The 21,453-nt window shown below is 45.4% G+C and overlaps 3 protein-coding genes, 2 long non-coding RNA genes and 1 other non-coding gene across 8 annotated transcripts in view; 4 read left to right on the forward strand and 2 right to left on the reverse strand.

The window, feature by feature from the left end:
- Positions 1 to 927, reverse strand: part of LOC146438277 (uncharacterized) — an 89,931-nt gene extending 89,004 nt beyond the window's left edge. For both annotated transcript variants that reach the window (XR_014851726.1, XM_085058743.1), the window contains exon 1: positions 338 to 927. The gene's annotated coding sequence lies outside the window, so the exon portion shown is untranslated. The remainder of the gene's footprint in view (positions 1 to 337) is intronic.
- Positions 896 to 5,846, forward strand: CDKN2AIP (CDKN2A interacting protein). Its single transcript, XM_085058739.1, has 3 exons — positions 896 to 1,163; positions 1,264 to 1,394; positions 2,128 to 5,846. Exons 1-3 carry the CDS (start codon positions 940 to 942, stop codon positions 3,732 to 3,734), a joined length of 1,962 nt encoding a protein of 653 aa, XP_084914865.1. The 5' UTR covers positions 896 to 939; the 3' UTR covers positions 3,735 to 5,846.
- A 655-nt stretch (positions 5,847 to 6,501) lies between these two features.
- On the forward strand, positions 6,502 to 10,374 carry LOC146438280 (uncharacterized). The gene is made up of 2 exons (XR_014851727.1): positions 6,502 to 7,543; positions 9,398 to 10,374. It is a non-coding gene; the product is annotated as an uncharacterized LOC146438280 (long non-coding RNA).
- On the forward strand, positions 6,711 to 6,977 carry LOC146438281 (RNase MRP). The gene has a single exon (XR_014852134.1).
- Positions 10,375 to 10,894: 520 nt separating the features above from the next.
- LOC146438282 (uncharacterized) lies at positions 10,895 to 16,007 on the reverse strand. Of its 2 annotated transcripts, XR_014851729.1 has the most exons (4): positions 15,791 to 16,007; positions 13,990 to 14,045; positions 12,555 to 12,771; positions 10,895 to 11,748 (listed from the first exon to the last, which is right to left on the reverse strand). It is a non-coding gene; the product is annotated as an uncharacterized LOC146438282 (long non-coding RNA). The 2 variants fall into 2 exon arrangements; XR_014851728.1 differs by lacking the exon at positions 13,990 to 14,045.
- Positions 16,008 to 16,051: 44 nt separating this feature from the next.
- ING2 (inhibitor of growth family member 2) lies at positions 16,052 to 21,140 on the forward strand. The gene is made up of 2 exons (XM_085058740.1): positions 16,052 to 16,595; positions 19,871 to 21,140. Exons 1-2 carry the CDS (start codon positions 16,052 to 16,054, stop codon positions 20,539 to 20,541), a joined length of 1,215 nt encoding a protein of 404 aa, XP_084914866.1. The 3' UTR covers positions 20,542 to 21,140.
- Positions 21,141 to 21,453: the final 313 nt, after the last annotated feature.

A 21,453-nucleotide genomic window follows, 5' to 3' on the forward strand; every position in this document is an offset into this window, starting at 1 on the left:
TGAGCCAGCAAAACATGAGCCAACAGTGTGCCCAGGTGGCCAAGAAGATCAATGACATCCTGGCCCGGATCAGAAATAGTGTAACTAGCAGGAATAGGGAAAAGATGTCCCTCTGCACTCAGCACTGGTGAGGCCACACCTTGAGTACTGCGTCCAGTTCTGGCCACTCAATTCAGGAAGGACATTGAGGCTCTGGAGCAAGTCCAGAGAAGGGAAATGAAGCTGGTGAAGGGTCTGGAGCACCACTGTTACCAGGAGTGGCTTAGGGAGCTGGGGTTGTTCAGCATGGAGAAAAGAAGGCTCAGGGGAGACCTTATTGCTCTCTACCTGAAATTACCTGAAAGGAGGTTGTAGCCAGGTAAGGATCGGCCTCTTCTCCCGAGCAACCAGCAACGTGATTAAAGGGCACAGTCTTAAGGTGAGCCAGCAGAGGCTTAGGTTGGACATTAGGAGGAATTTCTTCACAGAAAGGGTGATCAGACATGGGAATGCGCTGCCCAGGGAGGTGGTGGAATCACCATCCCTGGAGGTGTTTACGGGAAGACTGGACATGGCACTTAGTGCCGTGGTCTGCTGACAAGATGGTGTTCGGTTAGAGCTTGGAGTCGATGATCTCAAAGGACTTTTCCAACCTGACCAATTCTGTGATTCTGAGGTAAAACTGCCATTAATTCACCCACGAACTCCGCCCTCAGCAAGCCTGGACAAACCAGCCCGTAAGGCAGAACTTCCGTCTAGGCTTTCACAGTCACTACACAGCGCTGGTAGCCACGCCCAGACCAGCTCCCTTCCTCCGGCACCCGGCAAGGGCGGTGGGAACGCCTGAGGCGCTCGCTCGCTGCCCGCCCCGCCCCGCCCCGCCCCGCCGGCCCGGCGGATGTGAGCTCAGGGCGCGCCGGGCGGAAGCAGCGGGGCGGGGCGGGTGCTTCCGCGGCGGCGATGGCGGGCAAGGCGGCGGCGGCCGAGCCCCTGGGGCGGACGGCGGAGGAGGCGGCCTGGGCGGAGACGCTGCGCGGGGCCTGCGAGCCCGAGCACCACTGGCGGTACCGCCGGGAGTTCCTGCTGCGCAACGTGGGGGAGCTGCCGGCGGCGGGCAGCGCCCAGCTGCAGCGCCTGGTGTCCCTCTCCATGGTGTGGGCCAACCATGTCTTCCTGGGATGCAGGTGAGTTCGGCGGGACCCGCCGGAGGAAGAGGGGGCGGCGCGGCGCGGCACGGGCGCCTGACGAAGCCCCTTCCCTCCGTTGCTCTTGTCGCCCCTGCAGGTACCCGCCGCAGGTCATGGAGAAGGCGCTGGAAATGGCCGAAGGCATCCAAGTGACGGGCGCGCCTGTCCGCACCACGAGAGACGAACTGGTTGCCAAGGTGAAGAAAAGAGGCATATCAAGTAGCAATGGTTAGCAGATCATAGCTGTGACAATACATAGGAGTCTAGAATATGCTTGTTTTGAATGTTCTCGGTTTGCCTCGGGCTTAGAAAGTAGTCGAAATAATTTACTTTTAAAACTGCCATTAATAGTTTTCTCTTTCTGTGCTATTCTTTTTCTAATGTAATGTCTCTAAAATTGACGTAATGTGTACGTAGTCTTTTGGTAATGTAGAGCTGTTTTGAATTTCTCCAACTGGTGCACTTTAAGCTGATTACTTGTGCATTGCAATGTGGGCTGCTGTACTCCAGCTTAAATGTGTTCTTGTTACTTTGCCTTTGCTGCCTGTCAGGCATTGTTGCTGTTTAAGAAACAGAGTTTCTTAAAGAAATTCTCTTACTGATGTTTTAAAGATGTTTTTATGATATTAGTAGATAAAATACACTTCTTTTATTTTTAAGTCAGATAGCCCATTTAATATATATTGGCCACTTTTGGTTTGCAGTTCAACAATAGAAATACATACTGGCCTATAGGTCCCAACCAACATCTGAAATCTTGCATGAGTATTTTCAGGATTTCGGAAAAAAAAATTGAAACAGTAGGTTAATACTTTAAATGACAGTTCAAGGTGTATTGCTAATATATATAACCTTTAAATTCACAGAGATTATTGCTAGAAGGTTTTAGATGATTTCTCTGTAAATGGATATTTCGTAGAGCAGAAATCAAAGAGGATCACATATTTTACTTATTTTGCAGAAGGGGTAGAGGAGCCCTGCAAGAGACAAGCTGTTGAGAAAAGCAGAGACTCTAAGGATGCTGGAAAGGATGTGAAAACAGCCAAGGCAGAAGGCGTGAAGAAAACAGAGAGCACATTGCTGAAAAAGCAGGAAAAAGGTACTAGCAAGGATCCAGGAAGTTCCCAGTCAACTTGCAGTTCAGATCAAGAAATGGTTGTGGTCTCAGACATAAAAACAGAAGCAAAACCTGCTAATGCTGAGAGTACTGCTGAGCAAAAGCCACCTTCATCTGAAAAAGAGCCAGGAAGGAAGCCTTGCTCAAGCCCACCTAAGGAAAGCAAGTGTGAAAATGTGCCATCTTCTGAAGAGAAAACTACAGTAAGTGTAGCACCACTGGCTGCCGAGAGCACCCCTCAGCCAGAGGCAGTGATGGCAGCATTGCCACCAGCTGCCAAGAGCACCCCACAGGCAGCAGTGGTAGCGGCAGCAGTGCCATCAGCCTCCAAGAGCACCCCACAGGCAGCAGCAGTGCCAGCAACCGCCAAGAGCACCCCGCAGGCAGCCGCGGTGGCAGCAGCAGTGCCACCAGCCACCAAGAGCACCCCACAGGCGGCAGTGGTAGCAGCAGCAGTGCCGCCAGCCACCAAGAGCACCCCACAGGTGGCAGTAGTAGCAGCAGCAGTGCCACCAGCCACCAAGAACACCCCACAGGTGCCAGCGGTACCACCAACCACCAAGAGCGCCCCCCAAACAAGTGCTGCATTGCTGTCTTCCAAAGCCCAAGTGAGTGCCCCAGCATCAGCGTCCAAGAGCGGTGCTCAGGTGAGTGGCTCACTGCTTCTGGCCCCCAAGAGTGGCACTCAGGTGGGTACCTCGCTGCTGCTGGCCTCCAAGGGCACTGCTAAGGTGGGCTCCCCACTCCTGGCCTCTAAGAGCAGTGCAGAGGTGGCCGCCTCGTTGCTGGCTGCTCGGAGTGGCGTGCAGCCGGGATCCTCTCTGCTTGCTTCCAAGAGCAGCGCTCAGGTGGCTGCTTCGCTGCTGGCTGCTCGGAGTGGAGCTCAGCAAGGGCCCTCCCGGGGTGGAGCTCAGGCAGGTGCTTCCCTGCTGGCCTCCAAGGGTGGCTCGCAGGCAGGCGAGAGCCCTGCGAAGGCTTTGTGCAAACCGCTAACCAGCGAAGATGCAAAGGAAAGACAGCCTTTTTTCAACAGACTCTACAAAGCTGTAGCCTGGAAACTGGTTGCTGTTGGAGGCTTCAGTCCTAACGTAAATCATGCAGAACTTCTAAATTCCTCTATTCAGTCTGTAAAAGCTACGTTGGATGTTGCTTTTGTTCCCCTGAAGGAACTTGCAGACTTGCCTCAAAATAAAAGCTCTGTAGAAAATATAGTTTGTGAACTGAGGTGCAAGTCTGTCTACTTGGGTACTGGCTGTGGTAAAAGTATGGAAAATGCCAAAGCAGTGGCTTCAAGAGAAGCTTTGAAATTATTCCTCAAGAAGAAAGTTATTGTGAAGATATGTAAAAGAAAATACAAAGGTAGTGAAATTGAAGATTTGGTGCTTCTGGATGAAGAGTCGAAACCTTCAAATTTGCCTCCAGCTTTAAGAAATCCTCGTGAGATCTTGTAGGGGAGAATCACTGTTTGTACTGTGTATAGTATTTCAACACAAGGACTGAAGGTTAATTTTGTACTTTGAAAATGTAGGCTTCCAGATATTTTGTATTTCTTTCTCAGTTTTGCAAGACAATGATAGTTCCTTCACTTGGTAGCAATTGTATAAAACTTGTTAGAGATGACAAGTGCGCATTTAAAGGTATTGCCTTAATATACAGCACACTAGTGTGCTGTTGTATTTGCAAAATAGTCTACCTAACTCTTCTATTTTTAATTAAACTATTAAGGTACAATTTGCTGTTTAAAACCTGACATTTTTGTAATTCTTACAATTTGATGGTAGTGTGCTCAATTGTCTACCATATCTTTTCTAGTCACATAGAAGTGTGTACATAGGGACCATAATACTTGAATGATTGAAAGTTTAAAAATTTCAGTCAAAAAGTTGAATCATCTGTTTCAGGCTCGTTGCTCATAATGTTCACTGTTGTTCATACTAGGAGAGAAAGTAGTCGGTTGAGTATTTTTATGGGATGTTTTCTTAACACTTGCAATATAAGTGACATCCTGATCCCATTTAACGTTATACTATCAGGTTAGAGCCCACTTAATATCGCACTGGCAAATTAGCCATTAGCAGTCAAGTCACAGCTATTTTGGCCACCAAAACTGTAAGCAGATTTAATTTATATGGTGAAGTATCATTTACAGTTTTGTTTGGTGTTTTTTTTTTCAAATAAACATGGATTTCTTTACTAAGAATATTTTGACTGCTACTAAAACAATAAAACCTCTGGGATAAGCTTTTATAGTACTTTGGTTTTGGCTTCTAAATATTCCAGCCATTTCAATAATATTGTAACACCTTCAGAAAAGCTTTACTTTGAGTCGCTTCAAGGTGTAATCCCACAAGGATGAGTTTGTTTCTTTAGATGTGTAGCTGAAATACTGTAAAATTGATAGAGTGGATCTGCAGAATATAAATTTCTACTTTTGTAACACCAGGATAAGCAAAATGAAGATGCTGCTGTCTGCTGGAGACAGCGAGTGTATTGTTAAGCATTCAGTCTAATCAAGCCCTTCCTTTGTTACATTTCTACTCCCTGTACAGAATAGTTTGAGGCAAAGAAAGTGGGAGATTACCTTTTCTTTTCAGTGTTTCTGAAATACCTGCACAAATTGCATGTTTTGGTATATTGGATAACGACATGTAATTGTAAAAACATAATGTCTTCAGTGCTATTTTGAATTAATATTGTCTTATTACAGTAGTTAGCATCATTTAGTGGCGTCCTTACGCTTGACTGATAGATCCATTGATCAAGTGCAACAGGAATGAATAGGAATTTCTGGGATCTCAGTAGTACATACGTCCAGTTTAGGTTCTTTTGTGATTTTTGGGACTAAACCACAGTGGTGTTCACACTGTACCCTGTGTGATTTTGAACAGCAGTGGCTGTCCAGTCCATAGCACCAGAAGCCTGCAAGGTGCTTGCACTTCCTGATGGCTGGTTGAGAACTTCCTCCACCTGACCCCTGTGCTTGTGTGCCGTCAGTCGCCCTTCACCCTAGTTAGATTTCTCAGGAGTTCCCCCTTGGCGTTTGAGGAGCACCACCCAACATTCAGAATACAATGTGCTAAACTGCGTCTTAGTGCAAGAATTGGTGTGTGCTTCTAGTGCAGGGCAAGCTTTGTGCTGTGCTTAGGAGCTGTGGTGTTCATGGTGGGAAGTGTGGGATATGTTTTTCAAGTCCTCACCCTGTTCGGGTAGGCTCATGGAAGGACTGTGTTTGTGGGGTAGAAGTTGCATCCTGTGCCCTCTGTAGTATTTTCTGTGCCCAGCTTTCTCTGCTGGCTGTTTGGGCATCTCCGGATGTCTGGTTCAGAATTGCAGCATGTGTTGCAATATGAAAACCTGTGTTTCTCATCTGTAAAGCAAAGCTCTCAGTATTCACTGACCTCAAGGGGCTGTTAGGGCAACTGTGTTAAAAGGCTGAGGTGCTAGATGCCTTTTTTAAAAGACCTGACTTAGGATTACTTTTTAAAAAATTTTGAATGTTATTCCTCTTTGATGTTTGGTTGTGAATCATTAAAGAACAAGTCTCTAGCTACTCTTAATAGAAACTGAAAGTTGAAGCGTGTTATTTTTATTTCACATTCTGCATGGAAAGGAACTCAATGAGGATTCTAACATACAAGTGTATAAGCATTATTTGAATGATAAATTATTAATATTGCATTAGCCCTAGAGGAAGAAAGAAAGAAGTTCAAAGAACTGGCTGTGACAAGAAGTGTTTGTGAGTCCTGTCAGTTCTAAAACCTCTGTGTCTCCCCTCCAGGTACTGTCCTGGTCTCTAGCGACTGGGATGCTGGTCTTTAACTATCAGCCCCTGCTGGCGAGGGCCGGCGAGAAGACCTTGCACTTACACTGTAGGTGTGCAGAGTTGTCTCAGAGGGACAAAGCAAACCAACCAACCGAAAGAAAAACTGACCCCGTTTTTTTCTGCGGAAGTACAGGAAATCGCAGCCATCAGCAGTGACTCCCGTTTCCTCTGGGGGCTGCTAGCACGGCTTAAGCACGTACCGCCGGGCCCTGCGGACAGCCGGCCGCTGGCTGCAGCTGGCAGCTGGCAGCTCGCAGGCGCACCGTGCGGCTCTGTCCCGCCGCTCGCCGTTCAGCCGGGGCGCTGGGCAGGCCTCAGCGGCGGCCACAAGGCGGGGCTGGCGGGCCCGCCGGCTCGGGGCGGGGCTGATCCGCTCATTTGCATAGCGTGTTCCCGGCGCCGCTCCGGCCCTCCGCCGCCGCCTTCCGCGCCTGTCCGGGGCCGCCGCGCCTCTCAGGGGGGCGGCCAGGCTGCCTGCCCGCTGTGCATCGCCTGCGGAGACCAGCAGAGCCCTAACGCAATACTCCGAAGGTACTCACCCTGCCCTTGAGGTTGTCCCATGTGCCGCGTTTTATATTGCGACAACAGCGAGCGTAGCATGCCGGGATGTTCTGAAGACCTGCTCGCTAGGCCACGCACGGAGGACGCTGGTTCCTCATGGGCCCCGCGCCCGCCTAGGGGAAAGTCCCCGGACCGCCGGCAGAGAGTGCCGGGCGTTGCCGCGCCCTCGCCCGCCGCCGCCTCACGCCTCCCTCCGCCGAGACGCCCTCGGGCTGAGCGGGTGAGGGCGGGGCGGGCTCTCGTCACGGCCACAGACACGCAGGTAGCGCGGCAAGCGCGCTAACAGAACGGGGCTCACTCTCAGGCCATCCCCTTTTGCCGGCCGGCGGCTCCCCAGCTGCGCATCCCGCCGTGCAGCTCACGGCTGGGCAGTGCCTTCCCGGCGCAGCACAGCCCCCTGCGCGGGCACAGCAAAGCTCCTCGGCAGCGGCGTGCAGGACAAGCGGTGCCGCACTGCCCTGCTGCTCACACCCTCTGGGCTTCAGGTGCTTCCTGGCGCACAGAGCCATTTAGGTTGGAAAAGACCTTTGAGATCATCAAGTCCAACCTTTGACCGAACACCGTCTTGTCAACTAGACCACGGCACTAAGTGCCACGTCCAGTCTTTCCTTAAACACCTCCAGGGACGGTGACTGCACCAGCTCCCTGGGCAGCGCATTCCAATGTTTCGCAGCCCCTTCTGTGAAGAAATTCCTTCTGTTCTCCAACCTGAGCACACTTCCCTCAGCTGGGGAGGCACTCTGGGTGGAGCACTTAACTGCCTGAAAAAGCTTTCCCTCCTTCCCTGCTGCAGAAAGCAGCAAGAGGCGAGATGGAAGTACTCTGCCACGGGCACTTGCACCAGGCAGAAGTCAAACACTAGCACAGGAGTGTTCGGTGGGTATCTAGCGTCGGCACAAACGCTGCCACAGCACCGAGTACAAACCACACTGTTCCAGCACAGCAGCCACTTACCCAGGCTGTGCTGTGTGGGGTGCACCTACCCCCGGGATCCCCTGCTCCACCTGCTCTGCAGAGAAGGCCAGTGCGTGCCACCAGTGTTATCTGCTCACTTTAATCAGGTTTTCATGCTTAAACTCCCACGTACTCTGTAAGATGTTGCTGCTCTGCTAATAAACTGAACTAATTTCATAGGCAGTGCCACTCTTGCCTCTATTATGTCAAGCAAATAGCACATCATCTTGCTCGACTGTGGAACAAAGCCCTCTGCTGCCCTACAGTCATGTCTGGGTATGAAACACGACAGAAAAACACTGGCAGAGATTCCCAAAATGACATAAAGCTCGGGCATCTCAGACCCAAAATAAATGGTAACAAATTACCTTTGTTACTTTACCCAAAAACAAGGTAACAAAGGTAACAAATTACCTTTGTTACTTTACCCAAAAAGCTCCCAAGCAGCTCAGAGACAATGCTTCCTAATGGTTCATGCTGTCTTGGTATTTATGAAGTTCCTGTGGTGAGCCCAGGTCTGCTAAAATAGCAGTGTCTTTCTCTTTGGTTGAGCCTCAGACATGTAACCTATAGGCAGGCACAGCGCACTTTGCAAACCCTGTTAACTTCCAACACCTGCTATTCCTCTTCCAGCAATATCTTCATGGTTCTATCACCCCTTTCCAGCCATGCCAGAGCCCACACTAGGCAGAGGAGATCAGCATGCAGAGTGGGGAGCACCTCTGCAGAACTGGTGGTGGCAGCTCTGACTGCCTCACATGAGAGCCCTGAAAGGGTGCACAAGGAGCTCAGAAACCACCTGGCTTGAGCTGTTATTTTGGTTGCTGTCTTAGCCACTTGAACTACTCAAGTGTCTTTCTTTTCTCCTGTGATCCTGCATGTGATCACCTTTGTACATGGGAAAAGAGAGATTTCAAATTAAAATGCTATCAAAGAACCCATCCCCAAAGAAACAACTAAACTAGGGCACAGCTCTATGAAGTCTTGTTTTTTTGGCTGAGAAACTGTGATGAAATCCCAGTGTCCTAGTTTCATCTACTAAAAGGATATATCTAAAGCTCTGTGAAGCACCTGCTGTACAGGCTGAAGACCACAGCCAAGCTTCTGGAGAAAGCTGAAACTTGTGCAGTGACTGATGTGTGCTTGTTTTTCTTTTTTGGCCCTAAAATTGCACTATAGCATCTTAAAGATTTGAACTGGTTCTGTGCAAGTGTGAAGAAAATGCTCTCATTTGTAGTTTATGGTAAATATCAGTCTTCAAATTTGTTAGAAGGAGAGACTACATCAAACACCAAACTTCTTTTGCCTATAGGTTAAACTAAACTGACATGACACGGTCTAGTGGCCCAGAGACTGAGGGAAAAAAGCACGCATTGAAAGAATTTTGATGCTCTCTCTCTCTCTAGGCACATCTGTCCACTAGCTTGTAAATTGCAAAATACAGAGGAAATAAAAGCAATATCTGTATTTTTTAAGCTTTTCCTTCAGCTAGATATTAATTTTTGCAATGTTTTTGCATAATGTGTTATATGCTACACTCTTTGTCCAGGTAACAATTGAACTGTGTTTGTGTGTGTGCCTTCTAGATGGTTCTGTTAGTTGCCACTGCCACTGCTATTAGGTAGGTTAAGCATTTTTAAGAAAATGCTGTCATTAAATCTGCTGTCAGGAAGTATCAAGTTTTAGTCTGAGATTAATTAACACTCACTCCCAGACTAGCATTTAGGAAAACAGGTTTTATGTTGATACCTGGTAACAGTTTCAAATATGTTGCAGGCTAATGGTGAAAATGATCTGTGATAATCTCTGAGCACAACTGCCCATTCCTAAAGTAATGGAAGATTGAGTTAACAGTGGTTACCAGCTATGTATTTTCCTCCTCTAGTAACATTCCTGAAACTAAAAAAGCATTGTACAGCTCCAGCATCTGAGCCTGCAGCCCTTTAAAGTTTTCATTGCCACTGCTGGTCAAGTAACATTAATTATTAGGCCCAAGTGGGCTGCAAAAGGACTTCTTTTAAATATGAATGTCAGAGATAAATCACATTGGGCAAAAGATATTTTGTTACCAGTAAGAAAGCTGATATAACCAATGTATTTTCTAAATCTTCTGACGTTTTACATTTTACATTTCAAATCTTCTGGTGTTTAGCCTGGAGAAGAGACAGCTGGGACATCTTACCAATGTCTATAAGCATCCAAAGGAAGGGTGTCAAGAGGATGGAGCCAGGCTCTTCTGGGTGGTTACCAAGCAATAGGACAAGAGGCAACATGCAGAAATTGATACATAGGAAGTTCCACTTGAATATGAGGAAGAACTTCTTTACTATGCAGGTAACCAAGCACAGGAACAGATTGCCCAGAGAAGTTGTGGAGTCACCATCTCTGGAGAGGTTCAAAATCTGTCTGGGCACAACCTGTGCAATGTGCTGTAGGGGACCCAGCCTGAGCAGGGAAATTGGACCAGATGACTCTCTGTGTTCCCTTCCAGCCTCACCTGTTTTTTATTCTGTGATTTTAACTGCAGTCTAAGAGACAAACTGTTCAGTCAGACACTGCCTATATTTTGACAACAGCCTTCCAGCCTAAATCCTTCTTTAGTTTGGAGTAAATGCCACATTTCTCTTAATTATTTTGGGAAAGAGGACGTTTGAGAGGCAGGAATCTATTAATTTTGTTTAACCATTAATTTTTCTCACAATTACAGCTGAATAATAAAGCAACTGTAAACTCTGTCAGTTCTTGGAACAAAACCCTGTACATTGTCATATCCTATTAGTAATGGATTATACTACTTTTTGGTAACTTGGAGTAAGTGATGGCACAAAAAAATTTGCATAGCAGCAGCACCCCTAAGAAGTCTGTAATGTGGGTGGCTTGGTGCTACCGGGTTATTTTGAAGATACGAAATTACTCTCTGGTGCTATTTGTGGTGACTTTTCAGTTGCACTAGAAATTAATCATTTGTTCTAGGTTTGGATAAGCAGCTTCTAAAGGAGAAAAAAAAAATCTGCACTAGGAGGGAAATAAAATGAGGCTTCCTCCTGTTCATTGCAGAGTTTTAATGACGTATGCCAAAACTCTGTCCAAATTTTCAGGGGAACTCTGAAATTCATAAATGGTAATCATAGGCATGTAATTACCCCATTTTTGCATAGAGTGGAATTCATTTCACTGACATCTGTGACAAGAGACATGGGCTCCCCTTACAGTCAATGAAGACATTTTTAGAGCAAGACCTATTTATACTAAGATTCTTTCTAATTCGACATATTTAGCTGGGTGACTCCCACCTTTATTTCTTGAGCTGGAAAGAAAAATTAACATCTGCATATGGGAGAGTAGTAAGAATGTCTTAAACCATCACCTACTGAAACTTCCTGCAGGTGCACTGCCTGCCCTCATTTCATAATCTTGATTACAAAGGTGCACTTGTGTATGTTTGTTCCTCACAAAAGGAAGAAGCAAGAATGTGTTTTTCACATGAGCAACAGAATCATAGAAATGCAGCATCCATGTCAGTGTGTAGCTCAAGTAACAACACACAAAAAATCCTTTCTTTATTGTGAGCAAAAGGGTCTTGGTTCTTTTCCCTTAAATTCGGGTGGATTCTTCCATTTACTAGAATGAAAGAGGATCAGAGGGCTGAGGTAAGCCAAGAAAGATGGCTGCTGAGTTTGGGTTAAGATTACCTTGTTACCATTTCTAACTTGGCTTCCCTAAACATCATCTGCATGCTTCCTGAGGTTTTTTGCATGGTGATTGGTTCTAGAACTAGAAACCAAATCCACAGCTCATTTTTGTTTTGTAACAGTAGATGAGGAAGAAGAGTTACTGTCTGAAAGCAGTCTCCTGGAGAGGAAGACAGGGAAGTATTATTTCAAACACCAGTGGACAGATCCATGCGTTCAATGACAAGAAATCATCCATGTGGTGCTATCATTGCAGTGGCCAGATGCTGCCCCTCAGCTGATCAGCAGTGTCCCCCTCCTCTAAGGAGCTGCAGTTCCTGTGCCAGCCAAGCATGCTCCATAGCACCAGCGAGAAGCTGCTGTTGTCCTTCTCCTACTGATTTCCACAGGGTATTCCAAACAGAGCTGATAGCCTCAAAAAGGAGCAGTGTGGTTCTACTCAAAACAAAGTGACAATGTGTCAGTATGCTCTGATGAAAGCAGTGAAGTCATATATATGTGAATTCCTTAACAAGTCCTGCCTTGGGCCTACCAATTTCCCAAAACACTTTTGGGTATAGCCATGGCATTTGAGTACGGAAACTGAATGGGAAGAACTGTAAAAAGTAGATAAATAGTTATTACAAAACAAAGCACAGAGTAAACTTACTCTGCACTTTTTACTCCATTTTTCAGTCTGCTCATGGTGAAATAAATGGAACATATCTACTTAAAGAAAAAATTTGAGCAGGATATTGTGGCTGCCCTCTTCCTGGTGTTAGTACAAGTTAATTGATTACTAAGTTGGGTTCAGGAAGAGATTTTTCTTTAAGAGCATATTGGCAGAAAACAGGGACATCTCTCGTTTTTGAGTAGATGTTGTGGATGAGAAAGAACATATATCTCCTGGTAAGTGTGGGATATTTGTTACTTGGTGCTAGAAAGCTCTTTTTGGTACAGTTGAGGATTAAGCTAACAGGGGAAAAAGCACATGCCAGTATTTTCAGGAAATCTGTTTAGTTTATAATGTTACTGAAATGATCTGATGTCAGCCTGTGTCTTATTTTTAGGTATTCTACACTTGTGTAAATTAAAGAGAAAAACAGTAATATTGGTATTCATATGTGTTCATATGATTTGTATTCCACCAGATGAATCTAGCCAAATATTTAAGGAAAACCAAAAGCAATGATGTCTGGCATTACAGGGAAGTATATTTTTTTGATGACCTGATGTTAGAGAAGCTTGTGAGAACAGCTTACCTGGTCAAACCTGCTAGTACCTCTGTAGCTCGGGCAAGGATAGCCTCTTCCCAGAATATCACCTGTACAAAACTCAGCTATGGCCTATAGCTTGCTTCAGCTGACTCTTCAAAAAGCCCATCTGACTTGTACTCATTCTTTTTTAAATTTGTGTTTATTTTTTGGTATATCAGATAATTCTTCATCCTTTTCATCCCATGCAAGCCAGAGGTCATTTCTGACAAGAAATATATATAATAAAAGATCAGTTCTTTTACTTTAAAGAAGCAGTTTGTTATCATTCTTTGAGCATTTCTTTTAAATGCTAAGTAGGTCTTTCACAATTACAGCCCTGTATGGCCTTGCCCTCATCAATAATACTACTTTTTCCACAGCCTGAAGCACTTCCTGGTTTATCAATGGAAAGCAATAAAAAAACCAACCAAACAAAGCTAACTAAACAAAACATGCAAACCAAACAAAATCCAAACCAAGCCAAACAAACAAAACCAATCAAAAAACCACAAAAAACCCAACCCAACCAACCAAAACAAAATGCCACAACCACCCCAAAAAACCCCCCCAAAACCCCCAAAACAAAACAAAAAAACCCTAACAAAATTGTGTATTATTAGGTGAAACAGGACAGGAATCATCTGTGATTTGAGGATGCAAAATCAGGATTATGAAAGATGAGAGGCAAAACTTCAATTGGGGAAAACAAGACATGGATTAAATCTCCAGAAATATTTTTATCATAGTAAAATCTGTAATATAATGAAATCATCTTTCACAAAAAATTGGGACTTTTAAAAAACATAGTGGGAAATTATACAGAAACAAAAACTGTTGGGACCTGTTCTTCATAAAAACTTGGATTAGTTTAGAGATATATAAATAGATCTAAATAAACTGGATATAGGACCTCTGTGTATTACTTACACTTGGAAGACAACTAATGAGATGAGCTTGATGGAATACACCCTACTATCACATCCCTGTGCATGTCAACCTCAAGCTGACAATTTTCCACTTAGCAGAGAGGTTTGGTGGAAATGTATGATTATTCTGCCTGTCTGTCTCTACAAATAGCAAGGTTTGCTCTACCATACCTCTTCCTATCTCCAGATTATTTTCACATGCAGACAGTGAAAGAAGGGACATAGTTGGGTATCAGAGCTATCTATCAACCTGGAAACTTGAATCCAGTACATCAAAATTCTTCTGGGCTTGCTCCTAGCCATTTAGAGGCACGAGCAAAGCAGAGAATTCAGCCTGCTTTTTTTCCCTGAGGCTTCAAACATGTAGCAAGCTAAGGCTTCCTTTTCCTAGGGAAATTTTGTCCAATGCCACTGCTGCATTCTAAAGGTTACTCAAAATTTAAATCTTTATTTTAGTGTTTGAAAGCAGCAGACAACACTTGAATTCAGAAATCATTAGCTGTTCTCTGCTATACCTTAGATACTGCTTCCCCCATAGTGACAAACAGCAAGCTTCTAGCACAGAAACCACCTGTAAAAAATGTTATGAGTTATTCTAAAATTATTTTCTTGGCTATTTCTTTACTGACAGTGCATGCACAGTTTCTTGTGAGAAAAATTAAAGTTATGCCAAAATGTTGGGTTTAAATTAATATTTAATAGTAATTAACATTTAATTTTAAATAACATGTTAATTTTGAATTAACATTTTTGCTTTGTTTTTTTCTGCGCTGTAGGGGAATCTCTTATTTCTCAGCTTCATTTCTTCATGAGATGGCAGAATGTTACACCCATTCAAACTCACTATAAGCAGAAACACAACCCCTCTACAGTTACTCCAGTTACTCAGAAGTGACAGCAATGAATGCTACACAATCAAGTTTCAGTGAGCTGCTGCTGATGGAAGCCAAGGTAACCAGGTTATTGCCACTTTCTAAGTGTATTTGTGCAAAAATGATACAAGTAGCAAAAAATGACATGAGGCTTCATTAACCCAAGCTGTAACAATGCAAAAAAAAAAAGCATTTGGCTTTACAGATGTAATAAATTTTAAGATGAAGGTGCCCTCTTGAGAACATGAACACATAGAATTACAGACTTCCTGGTTTTTTTGGCCAGAGTGACATCAGTGTAATGAAGGATGTTTTGAAACTACTGCCTACAACTTTGTTTTCATTCATTTTTATGAACTTGCCAACACATTGTTGACTTGGGCAAAGCTGACTGACTGCAGCTACAGTTACTCAACAGCTTGGACATAGACATATGAAAATCCCTGCTATGTAGAACACCTGCTTAGCAGCTGCATGACTTGGAATTTAGGAATATTTCAATAGTTCTGTGAACTAGAGTCTTAAGAAAATAATGCTTGCAGACTGCCATCATGTGAGATGTTAATTTTCCTGTAGGACTATCCATGGAGCTATTTGGCATAGACCACACAGAGAAAAGCACAAGAAAAATGGAGCCTGGATGGGATCCTCTGGAGGCCACCAAAGCAGAGCCAGCTTCACAGCCAGATCAGATTGTGTCAGGCCTCATCCAGGTAGGCTAGAGAAACGTCCAAGGATGAAGATCATACAACTTCTCTGTGCAGCCTGTGCTGCTCCTCACCCACTACTCTAGACCATGCCATCCTGAAATGCTACGTTCAGGATTAGTATGGGTGCTCTTTAAGTGTTGGCTACTTAAGTACAGGTAGGAATGTAAGACAGAAGGGGGTCTGGGGATTTGAATTTATTTCTTCTTTTCTATTTTATTCTTGAATTCAATCATCTCTGATTTTTTTTTCTACATTTACCAGATGCATTTTCCCTGGATTTTTTTTCAGGTGCCTAAAATATAAATGAAACATAGTGCAAAATATACAGGTCTCCTCAGGGTGTTTCAAGACTCAACAAGATTAATTTTCCTTTCCTGATGCTTACCAATTATTATTCATGTAGTAAAGATCTGAAAAATGTCTGAAAGAGGAGATGAAATCCCAACATTTTAGCATTTAATATGTAAAATTTCTGCTTTAAATCATTCCTCCACTAGGAAAAATTGTACAGCTAAAAAGTATATAGCTAAAAAGTGTATTTTAACTTTTGTTTCCTACTTTAACTGTTGTGGCCAACATTTGATACAAATTCTGCAACGGGCATGGAAAAGACAGGATACTCTGTCCAATTTGGAGATTTGCTGGTAGGCGAGTAGGTTTTAAAAGGCCAAAGTTCTTTGACACCCTATTTTAAACGCTCTTGAAATGATTTCTCAGGACAAAATGTCACTCACCTTCCCTAAGTAATAGCTCATCACAAATCATCACCGCCCTTCTTTAAAAACCACTGAGGTCCAAATCTCACTGTGGGCAGGAGCAGCCCGGGCTGTCCCCGCGGGCGCCGCGGTGTCCCCGGGCTGGAGCAGTCCCCGCTCCGCGCAGCTCCCCGCGCGGCTCGCGGCTCCGCCCGGGCGCGGAAGCGGCGGCAGCGCCGGGCGCCTTTAAGGGAGGCTCCGCCCCCCGCGCGCTTCCGCCCCTCGCCGCGCGCCGGGCCAATGGGAGCGCGCGCCAGGGGAAGGCGGGAGAATGCGAACCCCTGGCAGCGCCGCCGGCCGCGCCTTATAAGGGCAGGGCCTCGCGCATGCGCGCGGCGGGCAGGGGCGGGGGCGCCGAGCGGGGGTTTTGCTCCGGCGGCGGCGCCGCGGGAAGGGGCGCGCGACCCGCGGGACCCCGCGGAGGGGCGGCCGGACCGGCCCGGCTCGGCTCGGCCCGGCGAGCGCTCACCGGCCCCCGCGGCGCGGCCGCCCGAGGGCAAAGGGGCGGCGGCAGGAGGAAGAGGAGAAGGAGAAGGGAGCGGGGCCGCCGCAGGGACCCCGCGCCCGGTGCGGGCGGCGCGGCGGCGGCGGCGGATGTGCTGCTGGCGTGGGGGGATGATGCTGGCGGGGCCACAGCTGGTGGCGGGGCCGGCGGCGCCGGGCGGCGAGCGGGCCCGGCTGCTCTCGCTCTACGTGCAGGACTACTTAGAGTGCGTGGAGTCGCTGCCGCTGGACATCCAGCGCAACGCCTCGCTGCTGCGGGAGATGGACACGCAGTGCCAAGGTGGGCGCCGCCGCGGGGCACCGGGCGGCGGGGAAAGGAGGGGAAGGGGGACGGCCTCCGACCCGCCGCACATGCGCCCGGCGGGGAGGAGCCGGGGCCGGGGTGGGACCCTGCCGGGGCCCCGCGGGGCTGAGCCTGCGGGGGCGCCGGGCTCCCGGCGTCCGGTCGGTCCGGGAGAGGCCGCCCCGCCCCGGGCTCGGCGGGGCCGCGCTGTCCGGCGCTAGGCCCCGGCTCCGCCGTGTGGTGCTGCTCCCGCCCCGTTCCGCCCCCTCCGGGCAGCCCGGACAGGCGGCGGTGCCGCTGGAGGTGGGGGCGCGGGAATCGGCCTTCCCGCAGCTCCTCCCGCCGTGCGAGGCCGGGAGGCGGTGTCCCGGTGGAGCCCGGCGCCCGTCCCACGGCAGACCGCACGGTGGGGGCGGGGATACATTCAGCGCCAGCAGCGTTCCCTTGGCTCGTGGAGGGGGCTGTGGAGCGGGCAGTTGCCCTGAGCCTCATCCAGCGGCACGGCTCCGCCGGAAGGCGAGTGCAATGCCGATTAAAGACCTTGCACCCCGCCGAGTTTGCGGGACGCATCGGTGCCCGGCAGCGGCTGGCCTGCCCCTGCCATGAGGCAGGAATTCGATCCCATGCAGTCGGCACTGGAGACGCATCTCCCTCTTTCGGCGTGGGCAGGAGGGGACCATGGGGACCGTCAAGGTCTCTTAGACGCTGAAGGGCCACCTCGGGAGGCAGCTGTTGTGAAGGGATTCTTTCAATTATCTTTCTAATTACCCTAGAAGATACATAAGAACAGGCTTTTGTAAGTTTCCTGGGATTTTAAAGTTTAAAGGGCACAGACTTGCCTGCAGCATTTTGAATTCCTAGTCAAGGCTGGACTGCCTAGGAGGCTCTTTTACCTCCTGATCCATGGTGACTAGCCAGCACTCCTCAGGCTTTAATAGATTCAATATTTTATTTAGACTATATCTCCTCTGTTTTCATCCAGCCACTAATACAATACTGGCCCATAGGAGATGTTTGTTGCTAGTTTTAGCCAAAGCCTTCAACTGCTATAAAAAACAACAAAAAATCTTCAAAACCCTAAAAATGGGATAAAAATATTTTAGACCCAAGTCTGAAAATCTAAAAGCAATGCCATATTATTTGAGCTAATTTAAAAGGTACTGCTGGTCTGTGGAGGAGGGAAAAAGTCACTCCTGTGCTTAGAGAACAAATCGTTTTAGATTTTATTAACTCCACCAAACTTAATCAGATTATCTGTAGTGAACACTTGGCCCTGGTTTGGGTTGGAGTTTTTTGTTTGTACTTTTTTTAAGAGGGGTTTCAGAGCTGTTTGTTAGGGTGTATGAATGCCTTGTTTAATCTTTGGGGATTCACAAGGAGTTTGGTAAACTTCCCTCTCTGTCAGTCCTAAACTTCTTTGCTCTCTTTAGTGGATGTTGATCTGTGTAAAGTTCAGCATATCCTCACAGGCTGCATCCAGGCAATAACCGATGCAGGATGAATGTTGTTCTCTGTCACAGCATGAAAGAGCAAACAGCTATTGTGTGTGAGTGGTTCTGGGTAGGACATTCCCAATATAGGAAATCTATATAACTGTATGTGCACTCCTGCCTCCAAAAAAAAAAGTCTGGCTGGGAGATTGTATGCTGTTGAACAAGAAAGACATAATCAGCGTACAATATTGTACAGTCATACTAAGTAACTTACTCCATGCTTTTCAGAATCAGAGAGTAAGATTTCTTTAATTTTATTTCTTCTCTTGTCAGGGCAATAGGCAAGTGATGCAGCTGAAGGTACAGGGAAACAAAGCTTATGGTTTTAGTGGTAGTTGGACTGCTGATACTGAGAAAATACAGGTTGAGTTACTATACAGGCGAGTAGTGATTATCTTACCTTAGTCAAAATCTGGAACAGAACAAAATGCAGTTGGCTCCTGTTGTCATACAGGTTTCAGAATTTATAGTAAAAAGCAGCTGTTCATGCTTAAGCTACTGTTCTAAGATGTCAGCGTGAAACAAATCACTAGGAATGGTGTTGAGATAATAAGCTTGAATCATTTCACAACAGTGCAGACAAATTCTTTTAAAATGAAAGCCAGTTTGTTAAATGCAGGTCTTTAGGAAGAGGTAGATTGCACTGCATAACTTTGGCTTTAGAAGTAAATAGTTTAGTACCATTTATAAACTCTTACCTGTTCAAATAAAATCTGTAAATTCTGAGTGAACCAATACTGTGCCTAACACTGTGCATCAAGTTTCACTGTCAGTTCTTCTGATTATTTCCTTCTATGTTCAGAGTTTCCCTGTCCTTTGTGTATAGATTTAGTGTAACTATTGGCTTGGAAAATATTATTCTAAAGTCCAGCAATATGGAACAACAGAGTACAGACTAAGACTGCTTTATAAGACATTTGTTGATTTCCTATTTGAGTTCATTAAACTTTACTTCTTAGAACTAAATTTAACGAAAGATTCACAGCAACCCATGCAGCTATTTTGCGTGACTTGGAAGATGGAAAGCTTGGAAGTCAAACTGAGCCACTCACTTACTAGTTGCTTAAAAATATCCTGTGATGTGCTAAAGAGAAGGTCACCTATTCTGAAAAGTTCAGCCCTGATTTAAAATGCAGCTCGCTGTACTTTGTTTTAGGGAGAGAATTTTGAGTGGTGTAAGTTGATTTTTCATTCTGATTGTAAATTTGCTTTTATGTAACCTCAGTTGTCATACTCCTTTTATAACTATGTCTATTTGAAAATGTGATGCAAAATCTTGAGATGAATAAGGGGAAGGCAGAGGACCTGGATAAACTAATTCTGGAGTGTTATATATCATGATATATGACAGTTCTATGAATTTCAGGATTCTTTATGTGATAAAATAAGCTATTGCTTTGGTTTGTTGGCCAGAGTTTTGGAATTGTTGTGTTAAAGACTCTTAAGACAAATTTGTCCTGTTTCAGATAGAAGGAGGCTCATGATTATCCATGCCTCAACAACTATAGTGTCCCCTTTCTTGTGTTATCCTTTCTTTTTCCAGTGGCTAAAATAAACTTGCTCTTTCTTAGAACATGAGAATTTTTTCTTGCAACAGCTTGTGACCTTAAACACTGATATGATGACCACATGCAACTTGAATGATATATTCAATCTAACCCACTAGGGTATACGATAATTAAGATTTGTACTATTTCTCATCAGTTAGAAATATATTTCTGTTTTTTCTTTCATGTTCCATCTTGTGTAATTGTTCCTATTATCATCTTTATTTTATAGAAGCGTTAAAAGAGATAGATGATGTCTATGAAAAATATAAGTCAGAAAACGATCCTGTTCAGAAGAAACGCTTGCAGCAGCATCTTCAGCGTGCATTAATCAACAGTCAAGAACTTGGAGATGAAAAAATTCAAATAGTTACTCAGATGCTAGAACTGGTAGAGAATAGAGCCCGTCAAATGGAAACCCACTCTCAGTGTTTTCAAGATCTGTCTGAGAACGAAAAGCCTCTAGAAAAGGCAAAGATGGAGTCCTGCCAACCAGAGAGGTCCTCCCGCAGACCTCGTCGCCAGCGCACCAGCGAAAGCCGCGATCTGTGCCACATAGCAAACGGTATTGATGACTGCGATGATCAGCCACCTAAAGAGAAAAGATCAAAATCTTCCAAGAAGAAAAAACGCTCCAAAGCCAAACAGGAGAGAGAGGTTTCACCTGTAGAATTTGCAATTGATCCCAATGAACCAACTTACTGCTTATGCAACCAAGTGTCTTATGGCGAAATGATAGGATGTGACAATGAACAGTGCCCTATCGAGTGGTTCCACTTTTCCTGTGTTGGACTCACGTACAAACCAAAGGGGAAATGGTATTGCCCCAAGTGCAGAGGAGACAATGAGAAAACAATGGACAAATGTACTGACAAATCAAAAAAGGATAGGAGATCGAGGTAGTGAAAACAATTTGTTTTAAAAAGTTGCTCCTTTTATATTAAAATGTTTCATTTCCAGAGAACATGGTTTTAGGAAATGCATAAGACTATGCAATAATTTTTAATCTATAATATTAATGGAGTATTAAAAGCTGTTATACCTTCTGTGATCTTTAACCTTCTGCACTGAATAACCAAATAATTGAAACAGGGTGGCTTCAGACCTTTCACAGAAGACATTACAAGCAGATGGGGCTTGGTTTCAATTTAACCCCATTAGTATTTTAAAGAACCCTGTGAATCCTGAAATAATGGTGGTGGGGAAGATACTGAAGAACTTCTCATGTTACGGTAAAGGCATTGAAAGGCCTCTCATATCTGCAAGCATCTTAACAACTGAGTTTGTTCTTTATCCCAGGTTTTACATTTTCAGTTTTTCTGTTAACAGTACACATTTGGAATTAGGGGTTTTGAATTCAGCTGTAACTGTAAAAGTCTTCCAAGCTATAAGCAGACCTCTTCAGTGACTTTCATATGACCAGTATGTTATTGCAAGGAAGAAAATACCACTAACTTAAACTTTTTTTTTGCCAACATTAAACTCTTGTCTTTGTGACTATACTTGGGAGTCAGTTTGTGGGTATGATATGATTATAGTGTATACTTAATTTTGGATATTCTTAATAGGTTTTGTTTGGGTTTTGTCAAGCATCCTGATATGGTCTTTATCATTTAAGGTGATCTCTATAAGCCTTGAATTGGTAGAAGGATCCCTTGAGAGTAGGAAATATTCACATCTCAGGGAACAGAAACTAATGTGTAGAGAGCTGAAACATGACTGGTATTCTCTGGGCTGTAAATTTTGCACTTCCTTAAGTAGTATTGGGGGGTGTGTGTGGCCACCCCTGGGTTTAGGTACAGCACTACAGTTCTT

Source organism: Lichenostomus cassidix, chromosome 4 (assembly GCF_008360975.1).
Source record: "Lichenostomus cassidix isolate B80296 chromosome 4, HeHo_3.0, whole genome shotgun sequence".
NCBI classification, from domain to species: Eukaryota; Metazoa; Chordata; class Aves; order Passeriformes; family Meliphagidae; genus Lichenostomus; species Lichenostomus cassidix.

Bases quoted from the DNA above. Each gene is read 5' to 3' on its own strand.
- CDKN2AIP (XM_085058739.1), top strand. From the start codon at position 940: ATGGCGGGCAAGGCGGCGGCGGCCGAGCCCCTGGGGCGGACGGCGGAG. The intron at 1,164-1,263 runs GTGAGTTCGGCG...TCGCCCCTGCAG, and splicing joins CATGTCTTCCTGGGATGCAG to GTACCCGCCGCAGGTCATGG. The intron at 1,395-2,127 runs GTTAGCAGATCA...CTTATTTTGCAG, and splicing joins AGGCATATCAAGTAGCAATG to AAGGGGTAGAGGAGCCCTGC.
- ING2 (XM_085058740.1), top strand. From the start codon at position 16,052: ATGGGAGCGCGCGCCAGGGGAAGGCGGGAGAATGCGAACCCCTGGCAG. The intron at 16,596-19,870 runs GTGGGCGCCGCC...TTTATTTTATAG, and splicing joins GATGGACACGCAGTGCCAAG to AAGCGTTAAAAGAGATAGAT.